Raw genomic sequence first — 18,009 nt, forward strand, 5'->3', positions numbered from 1 at the left:
TTCTGACTTTGATGTCTTGTAAAAAAAAAAAAAAATCTTCCATAAGTAGACAATGATTCTGATATGGTTGGACTGAGTACTTCTTAGACTACATGCACAGGTACTATGAAGTACTTTTACTGTGTGCTTTCAGAGAAATCCACTGTCAAGCTCCCTTACACAGCACAGCTCTCTGCAGTGTTTTGAATGTGACAGTACCAATTTGATTCGCTCTTTCACAGCTACATGTTGCACTTTTAATATATTGCAATAAACACACATACAAGCATTTTTCAAATATTAATAATCTTTCACGAATAAAAAAATACTGACATTTTTTTACATTTATTATAAACATTAACATTTTCGTAGAACATACATATGAAATTACAAAGACTATGAACAGCAACAACTACATTTATCTAACAATTGGGATTGCAATAAAATCCAACTCCTTATAATGTAATTGTATTATCTACTCAACAGCTGAGCTCCTATCTCTCATGAGAAGACTTAATTCTAATATCATTATTTAGCATATGCATTTATTTTTTAATTTGTGGGGGGAATGATGAAGAAGAGGTTGGTTTTTGAAAGAGTACAATCTCTGGTAACACATGACAGTTTCTTTTTCTTGATTTTGTAAAAATCCTTGTAATTTCAAGCATTCTTTTTTCCTTATGTGCCATAAACTTGCTTACTTTCTATATCTTTGAATTATTTAAAAATATTTATTAAAGTATCAAAGGGTTGAGGCTGGACTGAATTTCATTGTGTAGTGATTTGCAATGACAATAAAGGATCCATCCATCTATAATTAACAAAGACCTTGGCCCTCCAAATCCTTCATGAATACTGAACGAGAGGTCTCGTCCTTAACTATTTGAAAATAAATTATTTTAGAATAGCAGAATTTAATGTGTTTGACTCTTGTATTGAGCATGTGTATTCTAAAAGGTATGATTTTTTTTTATGACATTGCTGATGTTTATGATACGCGAGCTGCATTGTTGTGTTAGTATGCTAATGGTAGCAATGGATTTCTGAAAAAGTACACAGTAAAAGTACTTCATAGTACAGGTGCATGTAGTCAAGGAAGTACTAAGTCCAACTATATCAGAATCATTGTTTACTTATGGAAGAATATACTTTTCTGTTAACAGTGATTTATAAGTTCCTTATAAATCACTGTTAACAGAAAGGTTTAATTGGCCAGCAGAGGTCAGTGTGGCATTCCTGTATGGATCACATACATATCACATCTAATTTAAATGTCCACCAACAAAACACCTTTGAGGATCATTGAAATTCTTATGTTGTGCTGAGTTAAGTCTACTTGCCTTCCTAACAGTGGTTAATAATTCAGGTGCTGCTGGATGTCTGCTTGTGTATTTCAGATTATTTCAGAGTATTTCTGATTCAATTTATGTACGAGTCATATCTTGATCAACTAAAGTGTTAACTCAGTTGAAAAGTGTGGGTGTTCAGCACATGTAGCAGTAGTGTTTGACAAGTTTTATGATATAAATACAAAATGCTGTAAAAATAAATCTGTTGCAATGCCCTATTGGAATATGAAGAAACTGCCTGTATTTCCTTTCATGGTATTTTATAAACACTCAGCTCTATGACCAGCTGAGTCGTATCCAAGACATTACATTTAAGTTCAATATATATCATGTTTCATTACAGATCTTGCATTTGGATGTTACAACAAATAAGAGAGCATCAACTGCTTTCTCATTCTTCTTGAGATCAGCTTTTTGTTTTTAAAAATTGTGAATTAAGAATTTTTAGTTTTTGGACAGTCAATTAGAAAATCATTGGACTTAGCTTTGTCTTGTAAATAAATTGTCTAATTTTCGTCTAATTTTATGTGCAAAACTTCAGACACTAAAATGACACAATCAAGACAATCTGATATTCTTATGTTTGTATTATTTTAGTCTTGAGCTATAGATATTGAACTATTGGTATCAATGTGATTGAAAAGAAATGACAGGAGACAGTCTGGCTTTAGACCGTCAATACCAGCATTATCAAGAGCAGTGACTAAACTACTGTACAATATCATTCATCAAGGCAGGAGAGCAGCCCAAACTACATCTCAGAGCTTGTGACCAGATATCGTCATTTTATCAGAGGCCTAAAGACAGCTTGCACTGAGAGAAATGACTGTGCCCTGGCCAGATACCAGGGACTTCCTGAGTATAGCCGGAAACGAGGGCGGAAAGTGAACTGTTACCCATTTGAGGTAAGCTGCTGAGGCTTTGCAGGCCGCTCTCTCCACAGAGTCTACACCCTGCTCAGTATGAGAGGGTAACTGAGGAGAACAGCCATCAGGACTGCAACGGGGGCAGCAGAGAAAGTCTCCAGGTGGCTGTGGATAGAAAGGGGGGATTCATGGCCTAATGCTGCTGGGATTTAAGTCGGGGCTTGATCAAAACCGACTGGGTTGCATAGGCGAGGACGCATGATGTTGCGAGACCCAAAACACCCAATGAACCCAGAAAACATCACTGATCTGTAGGATGTGTCTTTTATCTACAGCAGCAAGATGAATTTAAATCTGACAGCAGACCAACTCCAAAATAAGTGTGTGTGTTATTTTGTGTGTCACTTATTTTTTTGTGGTTGTTTGAAATGGAGCACACATAAGGTTATCTGGTTAAGATGGTTAATTACCTAAATAGATCAAATTATTTATAGTGTCAGGAGTGAAAGATTCACCTGTTCATTTTGTGCAACTAAAAACATGAGCTATTTGTTTGCTGTTTTTTTCTGCTTTAAAAGTTAGCTTTTCAATATGGTCGCCAATGGAACTTCCAAGGGCATTTGCAGCATGCTTCAAGTGGTCAGTAGAAACTGGAACTGCACTTTTTTTTCAGGTTGCATCTTGCATATGTCCGGCTAGATAGCTCATTACCCAGATGTGGTGAATAATTCACAAAGCGAGATGTGTGGTTTAACACATATTTATTCACAGAACTCGAGTCCAATCACATCATTTCACTGACGATAAAATAAGCAGGTCACATTTTTACGAAACACCTGAAAACCGCAGATAAATAGTAAACGTCCCTTTAACATTGCACAATCATTTTGACAGTAAAAATATTTGATAAAAGCTCAGTTGGCACTAGATAAAAGTTTGTTATTAGCCATCGACTGTTCCAAAATAAATCATAACAAATAATACCCTTAAAAGCTAAAACAACAAACATGATTTAAAGAGGTCATATTCTGCCCTTTTTGGGGTTCATATATTTAATCCTGTACCTACTAAAGTATGTTCACAATAGCTAAAGTTTGAAAAAAGTGTCTGTTTTCATGAACTGCCGCTCCATGCACCGGCTCGCTTCTGACTCTCTCTCTGAGGCTCTGAAGTGCCCGCGTTCAGAGTCCCCACGTGTGCCACGTCTGATCTGATTGGTTGGCCTGTCGGCTCTGCCGTAATTGACCAGTCACTCAGCACGGTTCTCGGAAATGTCACGCCCCTTTTACCATATTGGGAATGCAGCCACTTTGGCTCCGAGGGGAGCATAAACATTAGCACTACTGTGCTACCGCAGGCTACGGCATATTGTGGGCGTGCTACAGAAGTTAACGGCCGTGCAACATGAGCTGCAGGGGAGACAATGGGCTTAGATCAGTGATCTCACACTGACAAGACGTCACACTGGCAATTTTTTATCGAGGGGGGCTAGAACCGAGCGTTACATGCAGCAGCTAACAGGAGGAGGTAGGAGAAGCCGCGTTTCCGCGCACTTTGAATTTTTGCACATAGATGTGCCTGAACATGCACAGGACACTTGGAAAACACACTAAAGAGCATATAAAACCAGAAAAAGCATAATATGACCCCTTTAAACATTTATACCTTTACCCACGGAACAACTCTTTTCTTTTTTAAAGTCTGGTCCTTTTTCTCATGTTTTCAAGAATCTTAATCGAGATTTTTACAAATAAAAAAACAAGAAAAAATGAATGCTTTTTGCAGCGGTAGAAGATAAAAACAAATTTAACTGTTAACTGTTAAAATGTTATGTGAGGATGATGTTAAAATACTACACAGAGCAACCGAGCTGGGAATGACGACGAGGTTGAGATGTTGGAGAGTCAGGCTGCTTTGTCATACTCTACTTTACTGAAGCTCTTACAATGTACGAGTTCAAACGTAGACCAATGTGACAGCTTCAAATCTCAACCTGAGGAATCAGATCAGGCGAAAATGAAGTCAGGAAAAAGCAAAATCCTACTGATACAGAGTTTCACAACCCTGTCTCCAATGCATCAGTTGAATTTGCCTTTGTTAGCAAAGCAGGCTAAGTTAGTGCTAAAATGAATCTACTTGTGAGGTTCGGTTGAGCCAGTTTAAAAAGCAGTCGTGTTCACAGTACGTTCACAGTCAGCAGACCACATTCAATATTTACTTAGCTAACAGACTGACTCTTTAAATGCTGATTCAACAACGGTAAAGTATTTCACCCTCTAACAAACATATGCAGCAATACCATGTTGTGCATAGATGCCGGACAGCCAATGCTCTGTTTTTACATTAAAGTTAGCATTAGCTGACTCAGAGACACTTATAAAGCCAGTGTCTGTGGTTTAAAGTATTTCAGTGTAAGTGTCTGTAGATCACTATGAAGCTATTAGTTAACTAAAGTGTGCTAACATTAGCATGCTAACACAACAATTCAGGCCACAGGCAATTGCAGCTCAAGCAAAGGACAATTGTGTCCACCACTTACGCTTCATGGTGCGTTTTAATTGATAACTCCTTCCTGTGAATTCGAGTGGAGAGGAGTTGGAGGTGTGCCACTGGAAGAGATCGGAGGCTGGAGAATAGCGGAGTTGTCGCCAAACAGCAGTTTGCTTTGGTTTAGTACTCAAGGGCGACATCTACTGGATCAAAAAGTCGCATATTCTTCCTTTAAGGTTTGCAGTGTGAAGTTTATTGAACAAGGTGTTGGAAATCAGATCTGATTGGCTGAAGATCGTTTTCACGTTTGTCGAAGCGGAAATCAAAGATGTTGTTGAGTATATTTTGTTTAAAAAAAACTCGAATAGAGCAACACAGTACATAAGATGAACACATCAGAAACATCAGCTGGTGATGAATGTGGATTTGGTGAGTTTCGTTTTCTGTGCCTTTTGATTAGTGAACATTTGAGTAAACATGATCTTTTGGAAATCAAGCTGTTAAATGTTTAACTGAAACACTTTCGTTTTTTTTTTAAAGCCAACTTGCTCTGTAATTGTTGAATCGTGATTAGCAAACTTAGGTTGAAGCATATTTTGTCATCAGACATTTTTCTCCGACCTTTTCTTGTCATTTTAGGTGATCCACATAGAAGCTGGTCAAATTCAGGTTGGACCACAAAAAAAAAAAATAATAATCTTGAGACCTGTGGTTCAGGTGGGGTTTGGTCCTCCAGTGTGTTTAAAAAGAAACATACTGCTACATCCTTTGTTCATGAACACCATCATCTGCTGCACCCGGGGGGAAACCCTCCAAATGGCTGCTGTGGGTGGTGATGCAGCTGAACGTGTCATTCCATGAAATTAAGTTTGAAGTTGCTGCTTGAGACGCCTGATGGACAGCAGACTGTAAAAGCACTTTTTTGGCTCTTGAAATCCTTAAAAGAAAAGAGGTTTTCCCCTCTTAGTACAGTATTTGACCTCCTCTGCATTAGAAGACGGAGGCTTAGGAGTGGTCGTAAATGTTTCTAGAAACTGGCTCTATTATGCAGTGGCGTTTCCCCAAGTGATGGCACTGCGGTCCTGGTTGTGAGATCTGCAGATCTCAGCGTGTTCTCCTGTAGTAAACAAAAGTTGCCACTAATACTACTGATGCTACTATGGCTACTGTCCTCCAGCGAGAAATCCCACGGATCACTCCCTCCTGGAAAGGTACAGAGAGCAGGATTAGAGCTTTGGACCCTACTGACAGGTCAATATGTGAGAAATGACTTAAGCACATGACTGACAGGTCCTTACAGACCATCCATCACTCACCCAGCCTCCCTGCTGTACGAGCCAGGTGTGGAGCTGCTCTCTGATGACCTGAAGAACCCAGCTGATGATGATTTTGATGTTCTCTAGATGGTTGCTTGTTATCGCCTTTGAAATAAAAACAAATTAATATTAACAAACTAGAGGTGGGCGATATGGTAAAAATATCATATTACGATTTTTTTTTTTTTTTTGGGGAAAAATCACAATCACGGTTTTATCACGATTTTATCACGATTTCTTTCATACTGATCTTTAGACAAATTTGTAAGTTACTGACCAGTTCAAACAAAACTTATTTCCCTGTATAATGTTTTTAAATGCACAAAAACTGTGCAGACAAGTTTAATCTATTTGAAAAACATCTTTGCAGGAGGTCTGGAGGTCTCACCCAGAACATCTTTAGCAACAGAAATGTCTTTCCCTCAATTTGATCAATATTTATGAACAATTTGAAGGTATTCCTTACCACTTTGAAATTATGATTTAGTTATGTGTCCTCTTTTTATGTTCATCGGGAACATTTTCACGCAGTGATGCATTCATTTAAAAACATGTAGACTTCGAGTTCTTGTGTTTCTGTTCTACTTAGCCCTGCAGAGTTCCTACAGCTATAGCTTCGTAGCTATAGCTGTAGTCTTTGTTTTTTTATTACATCATTGGACTAACTTTAGTTTAGTTTATATATAATCAAACATAATGTGTTCATTCTGTGACACATGATCAAAGTAAGTTTTACTAACAGAAGAGTTTAATTCATAGAGGGGGCGGGACATTGTTGATTGACAGACAGACAGTCACCATGGTTACTCACTCTCACCTGCCTGCTGCTTTGTAACGTCGTTTAGTGTAATCCCTATAAATTCAGTTATCACAACAGGTGAGCTTCAGGAGGAGAAGCTTGATAGTAACTTTTAAAAACTGAGAGAGCAGAAAACACCGACAGCATCATTTGAAACACCGGGGTTATATCTCCCATCACTGTCTGCCTGAGGTCCACTCTGTCTTGACTCTCTGCAGACTGTTAACGTCTCTCCGGCTCGTTAAAAGGTTTCTTGTGTCGCTATCTGAGATGTAAATTTAACTATGCAAACTATGCAGATAAGTTAACTGTTGCTCACGCTGTGTCAGTTTGGAAAAATATCAGAACAGTTGCATATAACCGGGATGGAATTGTTTTTGCGGACTTAAGTTTCGGTTTCGTTTTCACCGCTGCGGAGCAAAAAAAGGAGGGAGGGAGACGCGTCTGTGTAATAGCATAAACTGCAGCATGATAGAATAAACACATTAGCCCGGTTCTACGATCTCTCTGCCTTGGCAGATCGTCAGCACGTTAAAATCCTTCACAATCTAATACCGTTATATCGCCCACAACTGTAACAAACTACATTTTTTCACCGTTTCCATCAATGCTCATGACTCTTAACCAGAACCAAGAAAAGTGATCACCTTACGCCTGCTTCAGCCTCTTTGCATTGAATACTAGTTTCTTTAGAATCAATCTTAGGAATGAACTGCAGACCTTTCCGCTTATCGATAGCCTCTCTCCACGCTATATATCGGACCTCTTTGACTACCGTTATCCTAAGGCAGAGGTATTCAATGTGTTCCTGAGGCACAGCTGAAAAACTCAGGTTAAAAGCACAGTCGCAGTCGAAGGCCTGAGGCACGGAAAATAGCTGCCCAAGGAATTCAGGTCAGCAGACTTTAAGGAAAGGGCTTTCACATTTCCAGAAAACTCCTGAAAAACTCCTCGTATTTTCAGGAGGAGCTGTATGTGTGAACTCAAACAGCAGAATTTTTCACTCGGACTTCACTCAGAGTTTCTCACAACCCACATACTTAGCTCTGCTGCTCATCCCACAATTGCATGTTCCTTACAAACGTTTTGAAACCATTTGAAAAGGGAAATAAACAGGCTTTCCAACGGTATAAGATTTATTGCCAAGAAGCCAAGACATAATCCACCAAACACTAATTTCCTTACTTTTGTGCGATGTTTATCTGCTTCTACTGCTACTACATTATGCATCTCTTGTACGTAATGCCGTAACAACACATGCTGGGCTTCACGTTAATATGAAGCGCCAGCCAATTGCAAGCAACTGTGCTGATGACTAATGTTCCTTGTAAAAGAGAAAATCAAAAGAACATCAAAACGTTCCCGTTTAAAATGAAATTGCTCGTTGGGAGCTGAACACCTCTGTCCTTTTAGTTTCTTTTTCATAAAGGCTAATCAAATTAAGCCAATAAACACACACTCACACTGCTCCAGGACTAACCGGGCCTGAGCACGGTTACCTCTTGTACATGACGTCGTCATACAACACATGCTGGGCTTTACGTGAATATGAAGCATGCTTAGTTTACAAGGAACCAGCGGTCGAATCCGCGTCTGCACATCAGAGAACAACACAGAAAACATGACAGCTCCTTTACTGAATTTGTGTCTTATTTTGAGTCATGTTAGTCAGAAACAGCCAGAACACTCCGAGATTTCTCGATAATGAAGGCTGTCGACGTTGTGTATCGCCTTCATGCTTGTGCTCGTGCATTAACTGTAACATGCTGAAGCACACCTCTTTCAAGGGTGCTAGGGCCAAGGAAGTGCGCTTGAGCACAGATCGGAGAGCTCACACTAGTAAAAAAAACTGGACTTTAGGGGTGAAGCGTGCGGTATGGACTGCCTAGTGTGAGTGCGCTAACAGGGTACGTTTTAGGAAATCGGAGATTTAGGAGAATGATTTACGATATTTTGGGAATTACTTTAAAAGTATAAATAAGATGATATTTATACTTATACAGGCTATGAGTCATAATTTATTTGGATAAAACAGACAAATCTACGTCAACTTAGACATTGAGCACCCCGACATGAATATGTGATGCTCTGTTGTGTTTGGGATTTGAAAAGTGTATCACCTTGTAGATGAGTCTGTAGGCCAGATGGAAGAGAGCCACCACACGACCCCAGTTGATGCCATCAGCAAAGATGTTTCTGGCCACCTTCATGAAGATACCCTGGGCGCAGTTGCCTGGAACCTGGTTGATGAGTCTGACATGACAGCAAGAAAAGACTTTAATGTCACAATGGATTCATTTTAGTGCTGTTAACCGATTAAAAATATGCATCTAATTAATAAGAGGCTTTTAATTTAATTAATCAAATATATGGCTAAAATGAGAAGGATTGCATTACAGGTGGAAAAATAACAATAAAGTGCAGAATTCACCACAATTAACAAAAAATTGATTGATTTCACTTAGTCTTAATATGCTCAAAGATATCTTTCATATTAAAAATCTATCACAGGCCTCTGCTGACTGATCTGATCCTAGCATCTTTTTTTTTTATCATGAAGCTGAGCTTACTGTTGGAGCTCGGCGTTCCTGTTCAGCTCATCAGCGATCTTTAGCAGCTGTTCCACCACTTCTTTGACTTGTGGATCCTGTTGTTCACTCGACCTTCCTCCCAGATCCTCAGGCGACACGTGTCGACCGGGCTCCTCGGCGTTTATACGTTCAATCACATACCTAGGACATGTACACAGAGTGAGGGTCATGGACTGTCTGCTTCGTCGCCCGATTTTGAATCTGTAAAGGAAAGCAAGACTCTGCAGCAGATAAAGACAGAAGGAACAATTAAAACATATAAAATACCCTATGCTATGTATATAGACATGGTATAAGTAGACTCCACAAGTGGACCTAGATAATAATAATAATAATAATAATACCACCAGCAGAGTTGTTTATACCAATGAAAGTCTGACAGACTGGAGGCTTAAAGGATATCAGGATACCAAATAATCTGCACTCACTGTGAAAAGGGTTGAATCACTACATGAGATCAATGAAATTCTTACAAATTAATGACACCAATTCTTCTCCCTTTTTGTTAACGCCTGCAGCACTGCAGATCAGCTCTCAATGATACAGACACACAGGCTGTGCTGAAAAGCTCTTTTAACGTCCCTCCAGTCCAGTAAATGTTCGATGGGTTTCATACAACATGTAATCGTAATGTTATGTTATATAGAAAAATATTATGGTCCTTCTTCATCCATTTTCTTCCTCTTGTCCGAGTTCGTGTCGCCATGGCAGCAGGCGCAGTAAGTCAACCCAGACGTTCCTCTCCCCAGCAACATTTTGGGGGGAATCCGAGGCGTTCACAGGCCAGACGGGTTATATAACCCCTCCACAGAACTCTACTCCGGGGTCTCCTCCCAGTTGGGTGTCCCCGGAAAACCTCCAAAGGGAGGCGTCCAGGAGGCATCTGTCTGTCACTCTCACAGTTCATCCTACCCTCACCCGTGAACAAGACCCTTATATACTTAAACTCCTTCAGTTGAAGCCAGGACTCGCTCCCCACCCTGATGGAGCAATCCGCTGTTTTCCAGAAACAGAACCATGGCCTCGGACTTGGAGGTGCTGACCCTCATCCACATCGCTTCGCACTTTGCAGCTCAGTGTGATGGTCCTTCTCTTTGAACATTATTAACGTTCTCCAATTATCCTGATTTTGCAGAAACAACCTGACCTCCCGTCTAATTTGATCAAACCAGCGAAGAATCAAGTCACTGGGTCTCCATGAATAATAACTTTGTGTTGGAAATCTGTGATTGAATCATTTTTATTTGGATTATTTATGAACTTACCCTCTGAGGACCACCGCTCCCTGATCAATGATGGGGTCATCAATGACATCTGAAGCAATGAGAAGATTGATAATAGCGTACAGTTAGTTTAGTTTGAAAACATATTTATAAAAAAGTATTAATATAAACTCTTCACTTAGGCGTATCTTTACTACAATGATGCAGACCATGTATGAAATGAAGAACTCCATATTAATGTTGACATGTAGTTTAAAATGGTGTTTCAGTTTGACATTTTCCTGAGTTTTAAAGTTAAAATATGTCCTCAGACATTATTGGGACAAGAGGAGTGGAGAATAATGGAGAGATATGGTTAGGCTGTGCTCAATAAATCATGTAGCAATATACCGTCATGTGCTCCTTGCTAATTTGAGGTGGCCTATATGACCTGATTCATATCACAAGTAGGCGGTTTGACGGACGTTTTGAACGAGCACTGGTACAGATAGAAGTGATTGTACCCGACCTTAAAAGCCTCTGCATGTTTCTAATAAGCTCCACGAGCAGAAACGTGCTCAAACTAGGATCAATAATGGAGATCCTTTTGAAAAAAGGAGAGAAGTTAGAACGCAGAAAGGTTTACAGACCCATGCAGAGCTGGATAAACACTGAAGCTTCAGTGTTCTTTAAGGCCCTGACACACCAAGGACATCGTCGGCCCGAGGTCCTAGTTGGAGCACCGGTGAGCTGTTGTCACCCTAATTTTTGCGGTGTGTCACTACCAGTCTGCCTTTTTTCGGCCGATTCGACATGTGGAATCGGTGGTCGGTGAGAGGAATCTCTCTGATTGGCTGTTCGAGTTTCATTCATCTCCAGCTCTCGACACGACAAGCCCCTTGAGCATGTCGCTGTAGTATCCATGCTTTCACCCATTAGGGCAGTTTCTCCTCATTTGACGCTCTCGCCTCTTCTTTTTTTTTTTTTCCATTAAAAGACCAAGGACTGACAACGCCAGCGCCATTTTCAACTTTTCATCAGACATTATTCTCCATTAGTAGACGACCTATAATACGAGTGGTGAGCCACATCCACAAATGGTCTTCTCCTATCATAACAACGGACTATCGCCCCCTGCTGGCATTGAGAGTTATTTCCTCTTACACATGCGCAGAACGTACGTGGTGGTTGGCCGTCGGCTGAAGTCTTTGCGGTGTGTTCTAGTGCAACTTTTTGGCCAAAACATGAGGCAACGCCACAGGCCGCCTTTGTCGCCTCTAGTTCTTTGCCAGGGCCTTAAAGGTCCCACATTGTTTTAGAGAGGACATAATATACCCTTTTTCAAACAGTCCCCCTGTGGTCTAAATGAAACATCTTTGCTGTGCTTTGGTCAAAATATAACATGAATCAAACAGCAGAGGAGGTTTCTGGTAGACATCACTCCTCTGTGGCAAGAATAAAAACGGCTGACCTGCGCAAAAGTTTTGCTCTAGGCTGGGGGTGGAGTCCATGGGTGGAGATACCACCCAGGGGAGGGGATGGATTTTTTTTTTTAACCAGATCAAATTTGAAACGGAGCACTCTTCTCTGTGTTGTAAGATTTACGTAGACCACAAACAAAGGACTGGATGGGTTTATTTCACATTTTGTGGGTTGGTAGACACTCAGGTTACCCAAAAATATGTTCAAAAACACTGTCAAAGTTGATTTTTCACCCACAAAATGTGAAATAAACCCATCTGGTCCTTTGTCTGTGGTCTTACAACACAGAAAAATGCTCCGTTTCAAATTTGCTCAACTTGTGATGTCACAAGTTGGATTCTTGTAAAAAAAAAAAAAAAAAAAAATCCCCTCAGAGCGCCGGTGGCCGTTTGGTTAGGGCAGAGTGTACAGAGGCTGTAGTCAGCAAGAGCGGGTGGCCCGTGTTCGATTCTAACCTGTGGCTTCTTTCCCGCACGTCATTCCCCACTCATTCTGCACTCTGCCTCTGATTTCTGACTCTATCCACTGTCCTATCCCTCCAATAAAGGAATAACCCCCCACCACCCACCCATCGACTCCACCCCCAGCCTAGAACAAATACTTATATATATATATATATATATATATATATATGGTAATTTCCCGTTTACTGCACATAGTTCTGTTTACATCTGTTAGTCCGATCACTGTCCACTCATATATTTTGTATTTTTAAGTTAAGTTTAAGCTTTAAGTTGTATTTAAATTGACACTTTATATTCAGGTTAAAATGTTTCGTACCTGCACTGTTGTTAATTTTTGAATTGCCCCCCGGGGACAAATAAAGTTTTTTGAATTTGAATTGAGAATATGTCCTCTTTAATAAAAAATAAATAAAAAAAAGCACACCTGTACAACTTAATTATGTCTGTTTCTCCTTGTTTTCAAATCCTATAAGTAGCTCTATGACTCAGTGACCTGACTCGGTCTAAAATCTCTTTTATGACCTTGTTTGTCACCAGAGCACTTTAATGACAGGGCAGTTCAGACATAAGGCCTCACAGGTTCATTATAAGGCTCTGATTTAATATGCATACATTTTAAGATTGTATGAACATATCTTCCCGCAAGTTTAAGTTAAAACCGAAAGCATGGGGGGACAGAAAACATCCTCTGGTATTTGAGGTTTTTAATGTTTGTCCTCTTTTGAATAACTTTAAGTTTCACTCTCACCGCGGCAGAGGAACACTTTCACATCCCTTGTTAATAATAATAATAATAATAATAATAATGTTACTTAAAGAATAGAAAAGTATGGTTGAAAGTTGTGTTTGTGTTTGAGAATAAGAGCAGACATGGCTTCACATACCTTCCCCTCCCACTGCGCCCAGAAGCTCCTGGTCTTCTTCTCTCGTCTCCTCTTCTCGTCCGTCAGCCATGGCTCCAAACTTTCTGTCAGCTCGGGGGGGAAAGGCGAGCTGGGGGCGATGCAGTGACACTTAGATGATAAGTTAAACCATTTGACGCCAGAAGGCCAAAAAGTAACTTGTCCCCGGCCGTGTCCGAGCCGAGAAAAGTTTTTGCCCCTCCGCCGAAAATACAGGAAGTGGCACGGAAACGCACAGACACCACCGGCCGGCACGCCTCTTCCCTTCCTCCGTTGCTGTGAGAGGCAACCTCCAGAGTTGAAGCGGAGGTGAAATATGAAACCAACGCGGAAGTGCAAAAAAAAAAACTGTAGTTCCTCGAGTGTCCACTTCAGGCTGACTCCAAAAGCCCTCTGATGATAAACTGTCCACTTATAGAGCAGGAATAAACATGTTTACAGCCTGGTACACACAACGGGTTGTGGTGTCAATGTCTAATTTGTTTATTGGTTAAAGCAGGGCTAAGAAACAGTTTTCTTCATCTGAGAGCTACTTTGAAAAAAATGAAAGTGACCAAGAGCTACTTGCATCAAATCGCTTGCATTTATTTACATAGTGCACATCAGCTGAATTAAGCTGCTGTTTGTACACGGGTGAAATTGTAAAAAGCCAATGCTCATCAATAATCTTAAATTCACATCAAGGTCCAAAAAACATTTCTACTTTACATTTGTTTTTAATGGACCAAATATATGGATAGCAGGAAGAGGTGCATTTACTGTCATCAGATATATGTATATATTTTTAACGCAGTCGGTCAACCTATAGGCGAGCTACTTAAAACCTGCCCGCGAGCTACTGGTAGCTCCCGAGCTACCTGTTGAAGGCCCCTGCTGTAGACAATGCGGAAGTGCAAACAACTGCAATTCCTTTAGTGTCCACTTGAAGGTGGTTAAAAAGCACAAGGCGCCATGTTTAGATAGAGATAGAGATAAACGTGGACATCAGGACATGGCCAGATATGTAAACGGTAAATGGACATGAGCTTGTAGCCTGTAGCGCTTTTCTAGTCTTTTGACTACTCAAACCGCTTTTACACCAAAGGTCAAACTTACACATTCAAACACTGATGGCAGAGGCTGCTAATGTGTCCATCAGTATTAACGAATCAATTTCATACACTATCTCACACCACTGACTAAGCAGCAACAGCAAGTTGGGTTTAAGTGTCTTGCCCAAGTACACATTGACACTCAGTCATAGTTCCTCAATGGGAAATGTTTATAGTGTCTAAAAAGCAGCAAGAAAAGAAAGCTGGAGATGTCCAAAGTTTCACAGTTTCATTTACCATACTAACGAGGCTCCGACTTTTGTAATTTCCATGGACGTTCTATAATGGCTTGTGTTGGTTGGTTTAATTCAGTTCCAGCCAGTTCTTCTTACCACCACACTCGCCATCCAACTCCTCCTTCACTCTGCTTCAACTCTTTCTTCTACTCGCTCAAAATGGCTCTCTCTTTGCTTACATGTGGTGACCTTTTCCCCCCTCTTGTCTGAGACAGACAGTACAAGAGGGAAAAAAAGAAAAACACTGCAATTGCTGTCTCAGCCTAACTTCAGTCAACCTAACGACAGGCTAATGGTGCATTCCAGTTGATCTCGTAAGTGGGAAGTTGCCAGTTCCCAGTCGGTAGTGTCAACTGGAACGCCCCCCTGAAGTCGTAATTACGATTCGGAAACTCCGAGTTCAGATCCAATATGGCTGCTACGTGCATCGAAAGGGATGTTTAAGCTGTAACTCTTGAGTTTATTAGCAGCTTAATCCTCTTTTTGTGTAATTAAATCAATCAGACCGATGGTATCGTGCAAGTTCTCTCTGTGGAGGTGTTTTCATGTTATTTTCGGTAAGAAACTATCACGTCCTTTTTTTGTTCATTCCTTTAGCGCATATCATACAAACACTTAAGTGTCGTCCTGCACATACTGCACACTGGAAGATGCATCAGAAAAGGCTGAATCTGCTTCAATCATTACACCAAAAAGCAACCTATAGCCACCGAAATGTGACTTCTCTGGCATGAAGCAAACATTCAAAATAAGAAGTCTGTTTGTGCTCCTGTATGTTCATGCCCAGAGCATCTGTTTGCATGAAACTGGCTTTTTTGTGTTGCTAAGTTAGACGACATAAAGGCTGCCATGGAGCTGTAGTTCAAGTTTCACATCATGTGAGGAGACAAGAGGTCACGCTGTTCACTGTCAATGTTTTTCCTTGTTATTATAAACAGGCTGAACCTTCTTTCTCCCCCTTACATTTGTTTACCATTGGTTGCTTCTGTCAGCCTTGGGCTAGATGTCACCTGACGCACCAGAAGATAAATTCAGTTTTTGGTTGTCAGTCAGTCTATGCTGATCCACATCCATTGTGTCAGTGCAATTGGACTATTTGACCTGCAAAGTTTCATTAAAGCAATCCCCAACAGACTAACCAACAGGTTTTACTGTTTTTTACCGTAAAGTGAACAACTCTTCTATCATATCATTTATTGTATAAGTTACTAACCTCTCTGCTACCATACGTCTATGTGTATGTTGGTATGCACTTTTTAAGTTACTTTTTGGGGCCATTTTTGGATAGGACAGCTGAAGAGAGACAGGAAAGGTTGGGAGGAGAGAGTGGGGGAGGACACGCAGCAAAAGGTTAAGGTCGAGATTCAAACTCACGTCCCCTCGGACGAGGACTAGCCCCCCCATACATGGGCATGCAACATAACCGCTAGGCTGTATCTGACGGCATTGTATGAGCATGTTTGGTTTTAAGTTTAAGATGTATTTTTATTATTCTATTTGAACTCCTCTCAGGTCAGTGCAACACAGTATTGGATATATATACATGTACAATGACAATAAACATATTCTATTGTTTTATATTCCTTGACATTGAAACGTTTTAAACTAACACAAATAACCACAACCAAGTAATGAAGCTGAATTGTTCATCCAATCACCACTTTTTGTGCCCCTTGTCCCTCATCCATTCATTTAGAATAGAATGTGATGATGATGATCATGTTTGTGATAATGAGGATGATAATTTAGAACAATTTCTGGATGTTTTCCTAATTTGCTTGTGCTTTGTCCATTTGAATGTGTTAACCTAATTTGTTGTGTGTCGAGTTCCCAGAGCCATGCTGTGTAGGCAGCCAAATGTTGTTTACTGCAACATGCAGAGCAGGGCCAATCAGGAACATGATAACTGACTGATGTCTCTACATGACGTATACAAAAGAAAACATGATTGTCTATTCCCACAGACTAGTTTTTACTGTAATTGCTCCCCCCAGGTCTGGGTTACAGGAGGCCATTCACAGCACACAGCAAAGATTCATGGAGAGTGACAACTTGACAGTTTGTAGTTATCAGGAAAAACACTACTCAGTAAGAATGTGCATCCTTCCCAATACGCATCTCGATACATAGACCAGGATATGCTTCGGATAGTTTTACATTTTAATTTAGAGTCATTCAGTGCGATACAATTTGGTGCGATACAATTCAATACAATGCTAAATTCAACTACAGTAAGTTTATAACTCAGTGCTAGAGTTAGTCATCTCTTAACTGGAAGATTGGGGGTTCGATCCCCAGTTCCTGTCGCCACATATCAGATGTGTTCTTGAGCAAGAGACTTAACCGCAGGCTGCTCCCACTGCTTTATCAGCAGGGTATGAACGGGATTAGCTAATGGTTACTATAAAGCGGTGTGTGAATGGGTCTGAATGTGTAGGTGTGACCTGCCGAGTAGTCAGAAGACTAGAAAAGCGCGATAAAAGCTCACAAGCCACAACCACCTCCACTGTTTTCAGAGCGTTAAGCTCCAGGTTGTTCTGACCGCACCAGGTCATCAAATGGTCATTCTCTTAAAACAGGAAGTCTGTAATCCACCTGCAGGGGGCGACGGGGACGTTAAATCGGGAGAGTTTGTCCAGCATTGAATAAAAGTGAAGCAATGAGCATGCTGAAAACAGTCATTATAAAAATTATATAATAAACTATAATTAAATTAAGCAGCGCTTCAAGTTCTTGCAATTATCACATATGTCGTGCACATTTGGCCTGGTATTAGTTTTTATTGCAACTCGCTCTTCATTCAATAGTTCTTGTTTAACTTCATTCTCCACCTTAATTAACACATCTTGTACCTGTGCTCAAATGTCTTTACTGTGTCACAAAAGGTGTCACACTCAACTACACTTAAACAAAAGGTTATAGATGCTGTGATAACTATGGACTCCGTCAAGTTGTGGCAGCAGAAAATGTTCCATATTCAGATTGTTGTTTTGACAGTTCTCGTTTGTGCTTGCAACCTCGTTGATGGCACAGGTTTCAACATGACGTCTCACCAGGTGAGTGTTCAAATTTGTTTTCCTGTTTTTAACTAAAATACACATGCCAGACTTTTGAAACGTTCTCATCGTATAAAGTCAAAGCGACTTCTGACTGAAATTCTGATGTGGAGCACTTTAAAATATGTTCTCAGACAGAGACGTTTAGAATTACATTATCATATATCTATAATATAGCGGTCCACT

The 18,009-nt window shown here is 40.4% G+C and overlaps 1 protein-coding gene across 3 annotated transcripts; it reads right to left on the reverse strand.

Annotated features, from left to right (window-relative positions):
• Nucleotides 1–2,938: 2,938 nt before the first annotated feature.
• zgc:153993 (uncharacterized protein LOC767645 homolog) lies at nt 2,939–13,705 on the reverse strand. 3 transcript variants are annotated; one of them, XM_020653818.3, is made up of 6 exons: nt 13,423–13,705; nt 10,656–10,704; nt 9,370–9,591; nt 8,920–9,052; nt 6,001–6,105; nt 2,939–5,887 (listed from the first exon to the last, which is right to left on the reverse strand). In XM_020653818.3, the coding sequence occupies exons 1-6, from the start codon at nt 13,490–13,492 to the stop codon at nt 5,789–5,791; spliced, it is 678 nt and encodes a 225-aa protein (XP_020509474.1). In that variant the 5' UTR covers nt 13,493–13,705; the 3' UTR covers nt 2,939–5,788. The 3 variants fall into 3 exon arrangements, with proteins under 3 accessions (XP_020509474.1, XP_065808588.1, XP_020509475.1); XM_065952516.1 differs by having other exon boundaries at nt 9,370–9,611; nt 13,423–13,703; XM_020653819.3 differs by having other exon boundaries at nt 9,370–9,531; nt 13,423–13,701.
• Between the last annotated feature and the right edge of the window lie 4,304 nt (nt 13,706–18,009).

Source organism: Labrus bergylta, chromosome 3 (assembly GCF_963930695.1).
Source record: "Labrus bergylta chromosome 3, fLabBer1.1, whole genome shotgun sequence".
Taxonomy (NCBI): domain Eukaryota; kingdom Metazoa; phylum Chordata; class Actinopteri; order Labriformes; family Labridae; genus Labrus; species Labrus bergylta.

Bases quoted from the DNA above. Each gene is read 5' to 3' on its own strand.
- zgc:153993 (XM_020653818.3), bottom strand. From the start codon at position 13,492: ATGGCTGACGGACGAGAAGAGGAGACGAGAGAAGAAGACCAGGAGCTT. The intron at 9,053-9,369 runs GTAAGCTCAGCT...CTGTCATGTCAG, and splicing joins AGGAACGCCGAGCTCCAACA to ACTCATCAACCAGGTTCCAG. The intron at 5,888-6,000 runs GTGAGTGATGGA...GTACCTTTCCAG, and splicing joins TCGTACAGCAGGGAGGCTGG to GAGGGAGTGATCCGTGGGAT.